This window comes from Python bivittatus, unplaced genomic scaffold (assembly GCF_059951505.1).
Source record: "Python bivittatus isolate LINGU-HERP-01145 unplaced genomic scaffold, Pbiv_v1 ctg000670_np1212, whole genome shotgun sequence".
Lineage (NCBI taxonomy): Eukaryota > Metazoa > Chordata > Lepidosauria > Squamata > Pythonidae > Python > Python bivittatus.
In genome coordinates, this window is record NW_028277094.1 from 251,353 (window position 1) to 270,198 (window position 18,846).

General features: G+C 42.0%; 1 protein-coding gene across 1 annotated transcript; it reads right to left on the reverse strand.

The window, feature by feature from the left end:
- Positions 1-3,927: 3,927 nt before the first annotated feature.
- HMGN5 (high mobility group nucleosome binding domain 5) lies at positions 3,928-18,127 on the reverse strand. The gene is made up of 6 exons (XM_088151604.1): positions 17,643-18,127; positions 16,074-16,103; positions 14,315-14,344; positions 8,064-8,114; positions 5,654-5,797; positions 3,928-4,643 (listed from the first exon to the last, which is right to left on the reverse strand). Exons 1-6 carry the CDS (start codon positions 17,655-17,657, stop codon positions 4,596-4,598), a joined length of 318 nt encoding a protein of 105 aa, XP_088007730.1. The 5' UTR covers positions 17,658-18,127; the 3' UTR covers positions 3,928-4,595.
- Positions 18,128-18,846: the final 719 nt, after the last annotated feature.

The window sequence follows — 18,846 nt, forward strand, 5'->3', positions numbered from 1 at the left end:
CTGTAAAATTGAAGTATAGACTTTATGCAGAGAAAAACCCAAATTTTGAATGTGCTACAAATCCATGTATTACATTGTGGTCTAAGAATGGTTTCCAATTTGAGTTAAGTTCCGTATCAGATTTACTTTTAAGAAAGGGAGATATTCTAGACATCAAAGCTTATTCCCACTGCTTGGTTAGCCAGCATTCCATTGAGGGGATCAGATGATTTTTCCAGTAAAAATAATATAATATCCTTGCAGCAATTAGCATATACAAAGCTAGTTCAGTATACTTTGCGGTAACAGTGTGCGTGTCTGTGTGCATATATATATATATAAAAATCACAGACTGAAATGGGAATTCGACTTTTAAAACCCAAGGTCTTTGTAGAGTTAATCTAATGAGAGTTAATATAATGTAAAGCTAAATCAAAACGTTAGTAAAGCTGCATAATTAGCAGTGCAGCTTACGGAGCAGGGCTGTGATGTGGGCGTCCTGTGGCAGGCCCGTTACTGTCTGCAATCTTGCATTCTGGGCCAGCTGCAACTTTTGAAAGATCTTCAAGGGCTGCCCCAAAACAAGTAAAGGTACAGCTGGCAAACAAGATGGATCTGGGCAAAGGCCTTCCTGGGCACAGCTACCACCTGCTCCTTGAACAGGAACCGTGAGCTCAGGGAGAGAGGGGGGAAAACAGGCTGCGCGCCGGGGCTGAAGATGGAAAGTCTTTGGGATCAGGGGGCCCAAAGAGTCATAGACACTTGGTGTTGCTAGGCTTGAGTTTGAGTCTGTTCCTCCCCATCCAGGCCTTCACAGCCTCCAGGCACTGGAACTAGACTTTAACAGCATCATTTTGGTTTGAGGTGTACAGGCCCCAAAACAATGGATGACTTCACCCAGTGGCATCATGTAGATGTTAAACAAAGTGGGCGAGAAGAGCAGCAAGCCCTGAGACACCCCACAAGTTAGGAGCTTCAGGCTCAATCTCTCCCACACTGCCCATACTGATTGGAACTGCCTAAGAGAAAGGAGGAGGACCAGTGCAACCAGTACCTGCCCCATATCGTAATCTGCTTTACCTTAAGCTCCCTGGGAGGAAGCTGAGCTCTAACTCCACTGAGTAACTTACTTCTGGGGTATTCGATCTCAAAGCAAGGGTCCTACCATGCACTGCCTCCAGAATCTGCATCCACAATTACAATAGCTTCGAAAATACAACTCTGGGCATAGAATCCTTCAGGCTTAAATTGAGAATAATGATAGGTGTTGACATGCAAGGGCAGGAAAGCCACGGTTGGATCATTTTTTTTCCCATACTGCACGATGCTCCATTATAGAAGATTGTTGAATAACACGTAGTGATGTCTGCAATCCTACGCTCAATTCATTGGAAACATAGAGGGGCTTCCTTCTGAATATGCATTCATATGATTACATACTGAAGAAGCCAAAAGAAAGAGTGAAAAATTAACAGTGATTGCAGGCAGAGAGCATTGGCAGTACATAAGCATAATAATACAAGGAGCACCGTGCAAACTGGAAAAAATAGTGATTCTGCTACGAAGTAAATGGACCCCAAATATGCAAACATCTGCTATTATGCAGAATCTAAATTGTTCCAAACATTATAATTTTCAGAATTTAAAAACTTGGCAATTGCAAGCAATAGCACTTATCAATATACTTTTTTATCTGTCTGGCTTGCCATTGATTCAGCAGCATTCAAAGCTGAAAGTCTTACGGCCATGAAAAATGCCGGTGTTGGGGGGAAAAGTGGGGAGGGGGGTTATCCATTGCTTTTCAGAGGCAGCTGCTTGCCCACGCAGAAACAGATGGCAGGAATGATGTGAATAAATCTGATCATCTAGCCTTAAAAAAAAAAAAAAAAGGCACATGCTTAATCTTTGCATGCTATTTTATGCATGCCACTGACCTAACAGGTTAGTCATCCTATATTAATTGGCAGGATGGTTGATGCGTCCATCTTTGAAAGCAACTTTCAGCAACTGTCCTTCAGAAGTCTTGAATTTCAGTTCTCATCACCTCCAGCTTTGTAGCTGCTGAGAGATTTTCGCTAGTTTGCATTTTCATTGTCCCATTCCCCACACCGTATAGAATGATTTGCTAGACGTCTTTCAAGAAGTTGGGCTTCAGATGTTTCAAACATTTATGAATATTCTTAAAGGCCATTTGTTTTAATCAACTTTAGATAGTATAAGCAAGTCATTAGCTACAATACAAGCAAGCAGGCCAAAGCTAAAATTAACGTGATCTATTTGCCATGTAAACTTCCTTAATTTTCCTTCTTCCTGTGTTCATTATAGCTGGTTCTGGCAGCCACTGATAAAAAATTTTTATATAATTTTAGGCCTTCTCAGAATGACCTGGAAATCTCTTCCCAAGATTTTAAATAATGTGCTAGATGTATTTATGATGAAAGCCCAATCTTTTCCACCCAATATGGTAGCTATCTGGAATTATTAGCTGGATTTTAAAAATTTGCAATAGTAATGATACAATATTCGCATTTAGAGAAAAATCAATAGATCAATAGTAGTTTATGTTTAGTGGGTCACTTTAAGAATGACACAGCCTTACTTCATCATGCTAAGTTGAATCTGATTTTGGCTCTGTATGATATGCAAATCTAGCCAACTGTCATTTATTATAGCCATTGTTAAGCAAGCATGTACGTTCCTGGTTGAAATCTGTGATTAACCAAATATTTGAGACTGTTAAGAAAACAAAGTAACTTTCTAGCTTATGAACTTTGAAACTTTGTTTTAAAGTACTGTAATGTCTGCAAGAAAGAACCAGACTGGAAGAATATTGATCTTGAGTGCTTGAAACAGTTGCAGTATACATCTCTTTTATTTTATTTGCAGAATTAGGTGCCAATCTGTATAGATTGCAGAATTTACCTTTCTTGACCCATAAACTGCTTTCCTTAGTTCAGAATTGTTTGTTTTCCTTAAGTAAAGTGGCATCTATAGGCTTGCCCATAAAATTCTGTCTGGGTCTATTTAAGACCTTGACCTTCCTGTACTTTTAAGAATTCACTTCTGTTGATCTCCTTATGCTTCCTCACTTAACTTGCACATAACCCTTCCCAAGTAAAACTAACCCACCAAATAGAAAGTACAACCCAGTTATGGCAGATTATAGTTTCCTGTTTAGAATAAAACTGAAGTTTCATCCAATCATTTGATAATTTCCTTTCCCATATGGAACAAAAGTGAATGGTTTCCATTCCCCAAAGCTAGAGTTCTTAACTTGGGGCTGGAGGATACAAAGGTGCCTGGTGATAGCTCCTTTAGAGCCCACCAGGTTCCGTGACTCACCTGTTAAAGTTCCTTCTAAATTTCAAAACAAGGCACCAGATCTGGTATTGACTTTCCCTACAAGACTGCCTCCTTATGGTTAGTGGGAGTGTTGCAACATATCCTTATAAGTTTGCCTTTCAGCATAGCCACCTTTTTTGAATGGCCAAACCCTTCATGGCAACCATTTTTGTGAATGAGCTATCAACTCCCCCCATACAAGAGCAGTTAGGAGAACACCCACAAGTTTCTTACCATTTTAAATGTATTTCCTGACCCAATAATTTTTAGGGTTTCTGCCACATCTCTCTTCTTCCTCTCCTGCTTCTCAATTCACAAGAAAACGCTACTTGTTGTCATCTTAGAATTTGTCCTACTGAAATTCAGATCTGTGACTATGACAGAGCACATGAAGAGGGGCAAGGCTCAGAGCAGGATAGTTGGGAGACCTTGGTTTGCAAAGACATTAAACATGATTCTTCTTTTTAAAGAAAATGAAGAACTGAAGATCAAATCCCTAATAATATTAAATGTAATCCCAATAAGTATATTGCCTTTCCTACACAGGGGAAAGGAAGAGAACCCCAAAGGCAGAAAGTTGTAACATATGCAACCCAAAATCATGGATCTTTTGAGGAGACATTTTATTAAGATAAATCCAGCAAAATTCCTAACAGTGGGTATATTCAGTCAAACCTGTCCTTCTCTTTTTTAAAAGTTTTTTTTTTGTATTTCATTTAAAAACATGATTACATATTTTAATATTATTCTCCAAAATGTGACAAAATAAAACTACATTTGAGATACAACAAGTTTCCAGCTTCTTAAGATTTTTCATGAAAATATCTCACCTTCTTTATAAAAGCAAGTCACAGAACCACCGGAATGTCTGACGCAATTGTGGTTTTTGTGTATTTTTTTTTTTTTTAGACCTCCCCACGTTAAGAAACCATACAACACATAACAAGGGTAAAATTAAAATCTGAATTCCGTATGACTGACACACAAAGGGATTATATACTGATAGAAGTCAATAGCTACCACCACTGATTCTTTCCGGGTACCATACAAACTATGACAATCACAAAATTTTAAAAACAATGATTTTTTTTTTGTTGCTGTTGGTTGGTTTTGTTGGTTTTGAAGTCCAAGTAACCGAGATGAAGATGTTCCATAATTAAATTCATGCTAAAAAAACCTGCATTTATAAAATAGTTGATAAAAATATTCCTCTCTTAACAATACAGTATGGAGGTACGTATACCAAATGATGGAAATGAAGAGGGCTAAATCTGTTACTCGGACTTGGCTTCCTTGTCATCAGATACTTCAGCAGCTGGTGCCTGTTAGTATTTAGAAAAACAGAAATTGAATTATGCAAGGAAGAAAACCCACTGCAGAGGATGCTATGCGTAACCACAGCCTGGTCCCATAAACAATGAATTTGGTACAGTTTACCAACTTCCACTCTTGCAAAGAACAGCAGAAGCATGCCCACAGCCCTTGCTTATTAGCTAACTCAAGCGCCAAACCATATTTTTCCTAACTGCGAACTCCTGGGGCAGAATGCCCGTCAGTCTGTAAGCAAGCCATCTGAAAGCATGGGATGGTACAGCTTCTAGATACCGTATGTGTCAGTCCTCCCAGGTAAACCAGACAGGAATCTTGCCAGTCTGAAAATACAAATCTCCCACCGTCCCAGCCTGATATGTTAGGGTGGATCCTTTTTAAGTTTCTTTCTTTTCCCATTATTCATCTGCGGGCTGCTCCCCCTTTTATCTGATCATTCCCTAGGAGCATCTCTTCCCCTCGCCCCTCAAGGTCATTCCCACATACCATTACATCATGCTGACCATCTCCCACACACACAGAGGAAAGCGTTGAATTTAAAGAAGAAAAATCCCTTTTAAAAACACATAAAGCCCAATAGAAACCTGCATACATGCATAATATTGGTGGCAGTTTGGGGTAAGAGAGCGAACAAATCCCTATAGTAGAATGTGCTGTTTAGAAGAATGGAGAAAGAGAAATGTTTGCATATTGGTTGGGGAGGAAAAGAAAAAAAGGCAAATAAAAGAATTAAACTGCCCATTGCTTCTGAAACTCGAGACTAATTCTTCCCGGCTGCGGCGTGCCTTTCCTATCTCCAGAATGGCTTTCCCTAAATAACTATCTGCTTGGGGGTGCAGCCAGCCCCCTCCATGCTTGCATTAGGGAGAAGCTAAGTTAAAAACAGGAGAGGAGATGAAAATGGTGAACCTCTCACCTATTGCCGAGCATGAAGTAAAGATCGCATGAAGTTGATACCACAAGTATTTGGAAATGATTCTTGGGGTGGCAGGATATACAGTACCTCGTTAGTTTTGGTATCTCCGTTCTCAGAGTGGTTTTCTTCTTTAGCATCTTCTTGCTTAGTTTCATCTTTTCCTTTGGCTCCCTTCTTCCCTTTTGTTGCTACCTTCTTGTCCTCTTTCTTATCATTTCCTCCTTTTTCTCTCTGTTAGGGGAATCACACACATACACAAAGAGGCAGTAAGGTCTCACTTGGCCACCACTCCTTTTTCAGTAGCCAACCTCAAACACCAATGTCTAAAGCTGGCCCTCATATGTTAGATTAGTATCTTTATCTTCCAAGAGTAGAGCAGTACGGGCAGTTCTTGTTTAGCAACTGCCTCATTTAGCAACCATTCGCAGTTATGACACTGGTGAAAAAGTAACTTTGCGACAATCCTCGCATTTATGACCTTCGCAGGTCTGCTACTTTTCTACTTGTGCAGATTATCTTTAATTTAATTTTTTTTTTAAAAAAAAGGGTATTGACAATCTTATTCTGAAGTATGGATACTACCGAGAAATCACTGTCTCAAATGATTAAGAATGTATATACTGCTGATTGAAGAATTAATTCATGCTTTCAGACAGTATCATATTTGGATGGCAGGGAGAACAAAAACCTGAGAGATCAATGTTTATGTTAAGGCTAATGAAAACAAAATGCATTTGAATTTTATATAACTTTTCTATGCCAGAATTCCAGAAGCAGATTTCTGTGGGGCTCTGACTTACGCAAACGGGGCAAATCTTTTCAATTGGATAAAGAAAGGCTTTCTTAGCTGGTCCAATCCAAAAGAAAACAGATTAATCTAAACAGTATTTAGATTACATTTTGGCCTGACTTTAACTCATTTCCATTGTACGTTGTAATGTCTGAAGAATGGCTATTTGGAAACATCGTTAATCTGAGTTTCTAGGATACATTACATACTACTATCTACAAATTTAAACCAATTTTAACCTAAAAATAGAAAATGCCAACTACAAGACTAATTTATGTTATCTGAATTAGCTAGAATCTTGATACAACTTTCTCTCATTTCCTCATCACCAAAGGTCCATTAAAGTGAAATTTTTGAACTTTTATGTACAATCCAGCTTTTTCATTGATGCTCTGGCCAAGCTCAAAGTCATACAAAATCTAGTCAATATAGCACAGGGCTAAATCCAGATAACGTTTTCATAATAGCAGAAAGAATAAAGAGTTAACCGAACTGCAACAATCCCTTCAATCTTTTTAATCAGTCTGACAGGCCCAGGCAACATAAATGCCCAATTAGCAACCACATTCAAAAAGGGGCTCACACCAGCCCCAGCAGTGCCATTTATGGGACAAATTCCCACTCTGCCAAAACAAACATGACTTCCATGGATTGCCCTTGTTCATATAACACCTTCACACCAATGTTTTCCAATTGGGTGCCCTTATCAACGTGTTGGACTCAGAGCTCACGATCCCAAGATAGGAGATTTGTTCACTTCTCCAAAAGGTTTTTAATCTCCTCCTCCCTTTCTTTAAGGAATTCACAGGAAAGTCATGAATCTAGGCTCCTCGTTTTCCTCTCCCAGTAACCCTAAGTAACTTAACCTGAAAGCGACATCATGAAGTTACCACTGACCTTTAAAGATTAGTAGGGATTTAAACTGCCCTTCCCCCACCCCAATAAAGTCCCACAGTTGAACCACTACGTATCATTTCCGTTACCCCCATCTTATTGGATAAATCTCGTTTTCCCAGGCTAATCTGAACGAGCAGATAAGGTAATCTGCCATCTTCGGTTACGATCTGGTCAGGGCAGAGATCTTACTCGGCCCCTACGGATAAACAAGTCTGCAAAGCAGCCATCCCGTTGACTGTTTTAGTATGCCACGTCTTTAAAACCAGACTCAGATTGCTGACTTGAACAGCCTTGGCACAATATTTTGGGTTGCCAGGGATGGGTTGCCCTTCTAAAACATAATCTCAGGCAAGGTGTATAGGAAAGGCTCTCGGCGGAAGGAATTTTCATAGCAAACTCCAGGGTGTGTTTACCCTCTTTCAAACTGCTGTGTCCCTAAGAGAATAACGAAAAGAATTTTTCTTCTTTTAGAGATGTCTCAGCTACTGGTTGGTTCTTTGGCCATCCAACTAGAAGAGTTATCTCAAAGTAAACAACTGACTATATAAGGCTGGAATCTCAGATCCATATTTATTTTATATTTATTTATATTTCAAATGTAGACATATAGTCAAAAGCTACTAGTCCAACATGTCAAAATGTTTTTTCCCCCCCTTAGTACAACTAGATGTTACATCATCGTCTATATCATACCATCAATATACGTGCAAACAAAAGAAAAATAAAAGACGACTTCTTTAAGGAAATAGGAATCAATTCTAACGTCCTCAGGTTGAGGTATATGGACACACAAGCACGTGACTCCCTTACCTTCGGTGCCGCCTTTTTCGGCTTCGGCTCTGGTTTGGGTGGAGCAGGCTTCTGTAAGAAAAGCACACAGATATGTTGTAAAATAAACACAACACTCCTATTGGTTCAGATTGCTGTAACCATCTCAAACCTCTGTGGTCCCTTTAAAAAATGTCTGAATTTTCTAGCCCTTATGATTACGAAGATAGCCTTAAAATAAAGTGGCAGTTGTATTTCATAAACTGCCGGTGAGTCTGGGAACATTTAGTCCAGTAAACATAGGTTATTTTTATATTATGATGTCTACCTTGCCCCTGATTTTTTAATATTGTTTTGGAGTGTTGTAAGCTGCCCAGAGTCATGTATTTGAGACGGGCAGCTATATGCACAGCAACAATAAATGAATAAGTCCTCCCCCTATTATAACTGGTGAAGTAAAATACATATGTGTGATTAATCAGAGAATGAGGATCTAGATCAGAGTTTCTTAACCATGGCAACTTCAAACTGTGTGGACTTCAATTCCCAGAATTCTCAGCCATGGCCATATTGGCTGAGAATCCTGGGAGATGGGAAGTCCGTCTATCTAGAAGTTGGCAAGATTGGGAAATACTGAAGTCTTCAGATCAAGATGTGGCTTATCATGGTGAAGCAGTAGTGTCATCTATTTATATATAGTGAATATTATATATAGACTGGATAGAATTCACAGGAGGCTACTCCAAAGAAAAATTCAAGGACACGAAGAGTGAGCTTGCATGATCTTAAATCCCACTGAGTTTGGATGATCTGTCTGCAATAAGCAGAGCTTGGATTTACCTGCTAAGGTTCTAGCATGCTACAGTTTCCCACTGAGAGCTTTTTGATATCAGAAATGTCAAACAAGCTTAATTTGGTTTCGAATACCCCACGTCATACGATGCTATCACAGCAGGTGTAATAATATAATTACTTGGACCGTCAGTATCTTCCAAGGCTAACCCTACCACCGTAGGATTGTTGCAAGAATAAAACGGGGGAGAAAGGGAGAGAAATTAAAGACATAGAATTATTTTCTTTATCAATGCCAATGGTACAGATTGGCATTAGTATGCCCATATTACATACTGCAATTACTTATTAGTATACAATTAAACTTAATAGAATGTTTGGACGGACGGGGTGTACATTAAAGCTGAGCATTAAATCCAAATGTATGTAATGGACACCATTTATGTAATGATGCAATTGATGTTTCTTTTCAATGGCATCAATTTATATTGTTTGCCCATATGATGTAAACTGATACAAAGGAGGTAAAATTGTCGATTACTTCATTATGCAAATGACATCAATTGCATCAACTGTCTGGACATATTCAGAAATGACAGATTTTCTTCACTGTTTGGGTGTTAAAGTCTAAAGTAATGTTTTGTTTGCCTGCTGAATGGACTTCCTGAGAATAGAGGCTTTTCTTTATTAATATTCCTATATTGCATATTGTTTCCCTAAATAAAGAGAAGGGTAGCAAAAGTGGATGCAAAACTACAAGGAAGATAGTTCTTTAAGTGTCCACGGAAAGATGTCTGGCAGAATTTTGACTGAAACATTATGAATGTAGACAATGAGAAAATATTGGGAAGTGTGGTATGACTTTAAAGCAGCCCAGAGGTGTGTTGCAAAAAACAGTTTTATGCTCTTCAGCCAATCACTGACAAATGTATGAATGTGGAAAGGAAGTTTATTGTGCATTTGTTGATTTATTTTATTTTAAAAGATTTAAAGAATAAAAGACTACACAAATCAAAAAGAAGAAAGTGAGAAAGGACATAGTGGGCGGAAAATAAATACCAGTAAATAAACAAAAAATATATATATTAAATAAATAAAATGACCTTGTACCGCTGTACCATTGAGAGCATTTTGACCTACTGCACCTGTGTATGGTTTGCTAACTGCACAGTGGAAGATAGGAAAGCACTCCAGAGGGTTCCCACCACTGCCCAGAGGATCATTGGTTGCCCTCTCCCCTCGTTGGAAGAACTTTATAGTTCCCGCTGCCTTAAGAAGGCTCAAAACATGCTTAAGGACCCATCCCACCCGGGACATTCTTTCTTTGAACTATTACCATCTGGCAGACGGTACAGGATAATGAAAACAAGGACCAATAGGCTGAAGAATAGCTTCTATCTTAGAGCTGTAACTATACTGAATTCTATCGTATAGTGCAGTATTAATGCAGCATCAGGGGTTGTGCAATATGGAATGTGAAGGTTGTGTTATATGTTTTATGTGTTCTATGGTTTTTACATTTTTAAAGCTGCACTGGGGTGGCATTTAATTTTGTTGTACAAGTAGTACAATGACAATAAAGATTTCTATTCTATTCTATTCTATTCTATTCTATTCTATTCTATTCTATTCTATTCAAAATAAATACCAGTAAATAAACAGAGAATTTACAACTGTCATAAAATTTAAAATTCATTATTTCATTGATTAAATAATTAACTGGATATATAAAACTAAACTCATGTTATCTTGAGAATTATGAATCACTGAAAAGCTCTAAACATTTTTATAATGATGTCACAATTTATCAGTATCTAAAATAAATGCACATGACCTTATGAAAAAAGAAAAAATGAAAAATACTAAAAACCATCAGTGAAAACCATATTAAGTTGTAAATTCCCTCCCATTGTGCCCAACTGGTGATTACATCAAATTATATATAAACATTAAAATTGCCTCTCTTTATATCAAATATTTTCTTCTTAAAAACCATACTTTTAAGTATCTGAGTTTGCTTTGTTGTGTGATATTAAGAATTAAGCATTTTTACTTAAATTTAGTCACATTTCTGCTCTGGATGTATACAGGTGGCCCTCACTCAATGACCACTGGTTCAACGACCGTTCGAATTTATGATGGCACTGAATGGGTGGTACTTACGACCAGCCCTCGTACAAATTTAGCCCAACACTGGAAAAGAGGTATTTTGCCAGCAATATCAGACTGGAAAACCAAACTTGGGGAATACACAGGCATGGCAAAATTAACTGGTAGGAGTCACGTCATATTGTGCTTTATGACCATGTTACTTAGTGACAGAAATTCCAGTCTCAATTACCATTGCTAAGTGAGGACTGCCTGTACTGTTAATTTTACCATGGTGTGCAAGTTTTGTTTTCCAGTCTGATATTGCCAAGCAAAATATCTCTTTCCCAGTGTTGGGCCAAATTTGTCCAGTGACCATCAGCATATATTTTAATAGTGATATTTTTTATTTATTTGTTCTGGAAAGATTCCTAATTAAAAAAAAACTCAGGTTTTAATTCAAACTTTGGTTTACATTTTTTTTTAAATAATGATGTCAGCCATACCAGGTAGACCAGACAGGAAACATGACTGAATCAGGTAGTTCTACTTTATTGTAAGGTTACATTAACAGAATCCTGCAAGTCTGAAAGTACAATTCTCCTCCTATCTCCTTTATCCCCCCAAAATTAGGGAGGGTCCCTTCTGAGCCTCTTGCCCTGCCCACTATCCAGCTGCAGACTATGCTGTCTCTTATCTGATCGTTCCCTTGGCAGCGTCTCTGGGCACCGTCTCCCAGGGTCATTCCCACATACCACTACAAATGCTGTATATTTCTTTCTAGTACTTTTGATTTATTTAAATCTGTATCACCATGGTTCCAACAGTTATTATTATATGATTTATCTATTTTTGCGATTATGGATGTAGTTATGTAAAACATTTTATACGAATTTTCTCTTATACTTTGGGGTAAATTTTATTGATTTTTTTCCACAAGTGTTCCCATTCTTTGTAACGTAATGTAATAGTTTCTTTAAAATTATGCATCTACTTATTCTTTTACTTGTTCTGTCTCTGTGTCATATTTTAATAGCAATTTATATATACAACCTAGTAGGTAGTCTTGGTTCTGTATAAGTGTTTCTAATTCTGTCATTTTTCTTAAAAACCCTCCTTCTTTCTTGAGATCACTTTTGATTCTTCCAGCAATCTGTAAATGCATCAGCCATGATAAATGTTGGCCTTTGCCAAATAGTTCTTGCTGTGTCTTTAGTCAATTTCTAGAGTCTTTATGCACCGTACATAATTAAACTTTTTTACAATAATTGTCTCCAGAATAAAAGGCACTTGAGGGTGAGGCTAAAGGCAAGATTGCTGGACTTACTGCTTTTGTGGAATTCCATATTTTTTTCAACTTCTTTCTTATGGTATGTCCTTTTAAGTTTTTATCTCCTTTTGTATCTTTATAACATAAATATCTATGAAGTCCATTGGCTAAACCAGTACCTTCTAATACTGACATTCTGCTATTTGGGGTTTTTATCTATTCAACTATCCATGAGAAAGAGCTTGCATGGTAATATAACTTAAAATTTGGGAGAACAAGTCCATCTCTAATAGAAGAGAAGGGTTCAACTGTGGAGTCCTTGGGGTTCTCTGAACTTGGTTGTTTTCTTGCAGACGTTTCGTTACCCAGCAAGGTAATATCTTCAGTGCTAGAAGAGAGTGGGGTTTGCTCTCTGTTTATATACAGTAGCTTGCCCTGCCAGTATACTGTATATAACAGTGTATACTGTTATACGCAGGAACCAAGGAACCAAAGAAGGGGAAAACTGCCTAACAAGGGAGAGCTAACAGTATATTGACAGGCAAGGCTGGCTGGGGAATTCTGGGAGTTGAAGTCCACCCATCTTAAAGTTGCCAAGATTGAGGAACCCAGCCTTGGAGGATGTAAGATAGCCAACTGATGGGTCCCAATGGGCTATTCTGCCAATTAACAACTTTAAATGTTGTGCTCTGGCTGAAACATATAGTCGGCACTCAAACAGGATATGAGTTATGTCCTCTATTTGTGACGCGACACACACACACACACACACACACATCCTCCCTGGATAAGGTACGTGATGAAATCACCCTGGCCTTTATTTGTGTTTAAAGAGAAAATAGAGCGAACAGCTACAAGTTATATACAAATAGTGAATAACATAAGCAAGTAGATGAATTTGTGTATCTTGGTATAACGGTCACTAAAGATGGAAAACGGATGGAAAGGTTTTAAGCTATGCCAATGCTGGTAAAAAGGCAAGCGAGTACAATGTGATCTGTAGCAAACGGTGAACATTGAAAGAAGGGGAAAAAGCTGTGGATAAGAGTGCGCTTCTGCCCACGTGGGAACAGGGCACTTAAGAAACGTGCGTAATAAAACAAGAGAAAACAGGATCAGAAATGGTGCTGAATGAATGTCAACTGAACATGAAAGCGAGTGAGCAGCATAAAAGAAATACACGGAGATGGTATGTCTTGTAAAGAGAAAGAACGTGGACTGAATCTCAGAACAGATACATGAAGGGAGGATGAATGGGTCAAGAGGAAGGGAAAGAGGTAAGAGGTCTATGACCAAAAAGGCAATATATGCAGTGGTGCATGGACATGGTGGAAGCAAAGATGCCTTCTTTCACGCCTTTAATTTCATTTCCTTAATATTATTTACTTCTCTGTGGTGTGCTTTGCACGACCTCAAAACAGAACAGCTTGGTGGATGGGTATTTGCTCCAGGAAGGCAAAAGCCTGAGGTGAAAAAATACCTGTGGTCCAGAAATGCCTTGGTTCCTCTGGTAGATGAGTGGCCTATGCTAAGAAATTATTAGGGAGGGGTGACACTTTTGGATCTCTCAATGGTTTTTTTAGAGCTACCAACAATAGTGCATTGCTGGCTTGCTTGGGTGTTTTTGGAAGCTGATTTTGCAGCTCTCAGAGGATGGTGCTAGAAAACTGTTGCTCAGCCATGGCAATTTTTTTCACATCTACACAAAATGTCTGAGAAACTTCATCCAAAGATTTCAAATAGGGTTATCATCAGAACGCAACAGACACTGAGCTTTATGTCTTACGTCCATCACCAAACCATAGCAAAGCAACAGAAGCTCAGAATTAGGAACTGGACACCACGGCTTGGACAAATGCGAAGAAGCTGAAGTTCAATCCAAGCTGAAGGAAGATCCTGATGTTGAATGATCTATCAGAGATGCATGCCCTATTTGGGGTAGGGAAGCCCTCCCAATGAAGCAGAAAGTTTGCAATTTGGGAATACTCCTGTTCTGGATGTGCAGGGTGAGCTATTACTCTATATCACTTCCCATGAAACATCCTACAACAATAAATCTATTTTATAGGCGTCATTTGAAAGATTTATAACTGTAACAGCCTTAACGTCACATGGATTTTTTTTTAAAGAGGCATGTACTCACAGCAGATAGTCTAGCTGATCTTCTCTTTGGCTGCAGAAAAGAAAAACAAATCACTGAAACCCAGCATCAGCTTTCTTAAAAATAGAATTCATTGAAATTCAAAGCAACATACCATTCTCTGCTCATTTAACATGAAAATCCAACTACATTCATTAAGGCTTACTTGCAAAAAATATATATATATCTATCTGTATCTGGTGCGCGCATATATGCGCGTGCACCAGGTAGTTTTGCAACAGCAAAATGTAATATTAAAGGAATGCCAAGACTGTGGCTGGTTCATAACTATTACAGTCCAATAAACCATAGATGACTGGAACAAAAACAAGTATTATATTTACATACTCTCTTCTCTTGGCACTGCAATATAATAAAGTCTATGGTCTGTTAAACTAGGATCCTCTTACAACCAAACTGGAATACTCTAGCTTATCTGCGGACTATTTATCAAGATATGGAACTTAGGATGGTTAACAATCCCCCAAATGTTTGTTTTATTGTGAAAAAAGAGAGAGAGAGAGAGAGCATACAGATGGACAACAGTATTTGTTCTCTGCCCAATTAAACACATTTTGTTGGACGGAGATCTGAGAGAGCGCCAGTTTGGTGCAGTAGTTTAAGGCACCAGGAGACCATGAGCTCTAGTCCCACGTTAGGCCAAAGCCACTGGAGTAACATGGGCTGGCCCCTCTCTAACTATAAGGAGACAAGGGCCAACCACTTTCAAAAATGTTGGGAAGAGAATTGCAGGGAGTTGTCTGAGTTGCTGCCAGGAATCAAGAATGGCCTGAAGGCAGACAAGAACAGAACCAACCGTTTCCTGGGTTCAGCTGTATTTCCATACTCAGATACTATGTGGAGTTTTAGCTTTTGACTAACCATAGTTCTGCGACATCCAACCTGCTTCAACAAGGATTTGATACCAAAGCATAATGTGATCCTGGCCGGTTCTCACTAATCGCAACTTAAGCTACAAAGTTTTGACACTGGAGCAATGACAATTTAAACCAAAAGGGAGAGATCCCAACCTCTGCCTTCCAGGCCCATGAGCAAAAGAGGAGGAACGGAGCCCATGCTGGCTTGAGGTCTGCTGGAGCATGTTCTCCTAGCAGAAAGCCTGGCTTCTTGTAACGTCTGAACTGAGCCAGAGTGCACACACCATGCTAAGCCATCCTGTGGTTTGGAAGCTCGGTGTACTGAATGCCGCCAATTGCGGCTTGTAGCATTACAATACTATGAAGAAAATGTATGTGAAAACAGCGCAACATCCTTAGTAAGTGATTTTCTCTTTTAAGCAAGTCCAACTGCACAGATTTCTTTCTTTTTTCTTTTTCCTGATTACATGTAAAGACAGTTCTGCTGTAAGGGATTACTCTGCATAAATACTATGTGTGCAATGATCAATTTGCAAATTCTTGGCCAAGTCAATCCTCAAACATTCTTGGCATGTCTATTTAAAATCTTACAACATGCTCACACTGCACGTCAACCCTTGTGGTGCACACCAACATATTCAGCTTTTCCCAACTCCTCTGAGGACTCACTTCTCGGTGATATGATATAATGACACCAACAGAAGAGAATATCTGTAGCTGTGGAACTGTGGAGCCCTGGGGGTTCTTTGAGTTTGGTTATTTTCTTGCAAACGTTTCATTACCCGGCTAGGTCACATCTTCAGCGCTGGAGGACTCCACAAGATCACGACAACTGAATATACGTGTATATATATGAAAAAAAAACAGCCACAGCCAACCCTTACCTCCTCCTTTATTTCACCTTCAGCTGCAGCCTAGTTTAAAAAAAACAACAACAAGCACAGTATAAACTATTTGCTTTTGTTCTGTTTTCATAAAAAGAAAGAGACGCCAAGAATATCAGGGGGCCCATCCCGTTGACTAAAATAGATGGCCTAGTAAAAGTGTGACAGTAGACATTTTTAATATAGAAGGTGAGAAAAGGCTTTATTAGGACCAATCGAAACTCTCTGCAAAGTTCTGAATTCTGGAGGACTCTTCAGACACATTATAAAAAAATAACCGAGCAAGCAATTAGGTTTCCATACAGCAGGGCAAGGCAACTTCAGCAGGAGCTGATTAATTTCTCTCTGGACTTGGTCAATTCCGCATCGAGCCTTCTAACTCTTCCTCTATATTTAAGCAAAATAAAAAAAAATCCCAATAATATACTACAGCGTGCGTTTTGCAAAAATCGCAAACGGACCAGATTCCTCTCCCCGCGGCTGCAGTTTTAATACCACACGGGCTTTTATTCCGCCCGAACTGCTGGACTACACGCCCCACAATGCCTTGGCCCGTCCGTTTTGCTCTACGTCATCGCGTCCCAACTTTTTAAAAAGAGGAGGAAAAAAAAGGTTCCCGCCAAACTACCTGCAAGAACAAGGTCGTTCGCAAACGACCTGCCAAGGGCGTGGAGCGTCTAACGCACCCCGCTTAGCCCGAGGGGGAGAGCCCGAGAGAGGGCTCTGCTGGGCCGGCCCGCTTCCCCCCTTGCAGCTCCGCACAACCCAGCAGCGCCCCATTTTTATTGTGTCCCCCCTCCCTCCGGTGTAGCTGCGCCTCTCTCCAAGGGAGCCCGGGCGGGCCGATCTGCAGCAGAGCCGCCGGCGAGCCCCAGGTCGCTTTTGCAAGCCGCGCGCTCGTTTGCAAAAGCGGCGGCGACTCCTCGCTGCGCGTGCACCGCGCCGGGAATCTCCTGCCAGATCTCGCCCCCCCGCGCGCCCCCCCCCGCGGCGGGCGAAGCTCTGCGCCCCCTAATGGCTCCGAGCCGCCACCGCAGCGCCATCTGGAATGACAAGCGGGAGGAAGGGCCAGGGAGAAAAAAATAAAAGAACAAAGGCAAACGCAGGCGAGCCGAGACCCCCACCGGGGCCGGCAGCGGCCGCGCCGCGCCGAAACGCCCCTCCGAGGCCCCGGCCGGCCCGCGGGCTCGCAGCGGGCGGAGGAGGTGGGGCGCCGGGCGAGGCGAGGCTGCCGTGCCCGCGGTCACCAGCGGCGCTATGGCTGTTTGCAGCCCAGCATGGAGACGCGCCGAGCGGGCTTCGCCGCGAGCCAAGCCGCTCCGAGCCGAACTCGGCTCCGTCCCGGGCTTGCCGCGGCCGCGCGGGAGGCGCTCGCCGGCGGTCCCGGCGCCGCTGCCCGGCCCGCGGAGGCGCCCGAAAACGCCCGCCGAAGCCACACAGCCCCGCCACCCCCGCGCACCGGCGCGCGCGCGCGTAAATCAAGCCATTTTCCCCCGTTCTGCCCGCAAAGGGGCTCCTGCGCTTCCCTTCCTCGCTCCGTTGCCCCCACCACCATGTTTGTTTGCTTACCTTTCTTTTGGGCATAGTTGGACCCTGAACAGTTGGTCGCAAATCAGAAAGAGATGCGGATTTTTGCAAAGGGGGAGGGAAAGGCAGTCGCCCTCCCCGCGAAACAAATGCAAAAGATGGGGGGGAAAAAATTAAAGCACCGCGCGCAAAACAAACCCGCTTTTAGAAAGGCCTGATTTTGGTTGGTGGGTTCTTTTTTTTTAAAATTAAAAAAAAAGTCTTTTTTTTCTTTGCAAAACTGCAAAAACACCAAGAGTCAATTGCAGCGGCGGCGGCGGCAGCAGCAGCAGCAAAAAAAACCTGAACCTTAAAAAAAAAAATCCCCCTTTATTGCAAACAGTAAAATACACCAACACTCAACCAAACTGCATGAATGGGAAGCGCGAGGAAAGTCCGGGCCGAGAGTGACGCGCCCCTCGGCCAATCGAAGGCCCGGGCCAGGCCCGGGAGAAGGCGGTGATTGCAGGGCTGGGGCGGGAGGCGGGGCCAGACGCTTAGCGCGAGAGAGGCGCTCGCGCGCAGCGCCCAGTGCCCGGGCCGTCTGCGCAGGCGAGCGGCCCTTAAAGGCGCTTCCTGAAGCGGCCCCCCTTTTCCCCCCGAACGGGCAAGATGGCCCGGGGACTCCCCGAGCAGCCCCCTTCCGCGCCCCCGCCCCCTTGCTCGAGCTTGTAAGGCGGGCCGGACCCACGCCGTGCCTCCTGGCGCCCAGCCCCGGGGCGGGGGGGAGGAAGGGAGCCCCCCGTGCAAACTGCGCGCCCGGCCTCTTTGCAGCACCCGCGTCCCTCTCCCGGAGGCTGAAAGTTCCCCGAAAGTTCCCCGAGGAGCGGCTGCGGAAAAGCCGGCGGCGGGCGTGCAGGGCGAGCGCTCGCCTCCCGCACGACTGCAACATGGCTTCTTGGCCTACCAAGCATGCTCCCCCCCGGGCCGGGCCCCCCGCCCGGCGCCTGGCACCCCATCGGCACCCTAAGGCGTCGGGCGGGGGGGCCGGCCCGGGGGGCTGCGGGGGGGGCTGCCCGGAAAAGGGACTTCCCCGCGGGGGGGGTGTTGGAAGAGGGACCGAGCGCCGCTTCCCTCCCCGCCAAACTTGATTAGCTAAAGAATTTGGGGCGGTGCGTTTTTTCTCCTTCCTGCCTTTGATGTGACGGCGGCGCGGTTTGCACGAAAACAATGGAAAGTTTGCAACGAAAGTCGCGTCGTCCGAGCG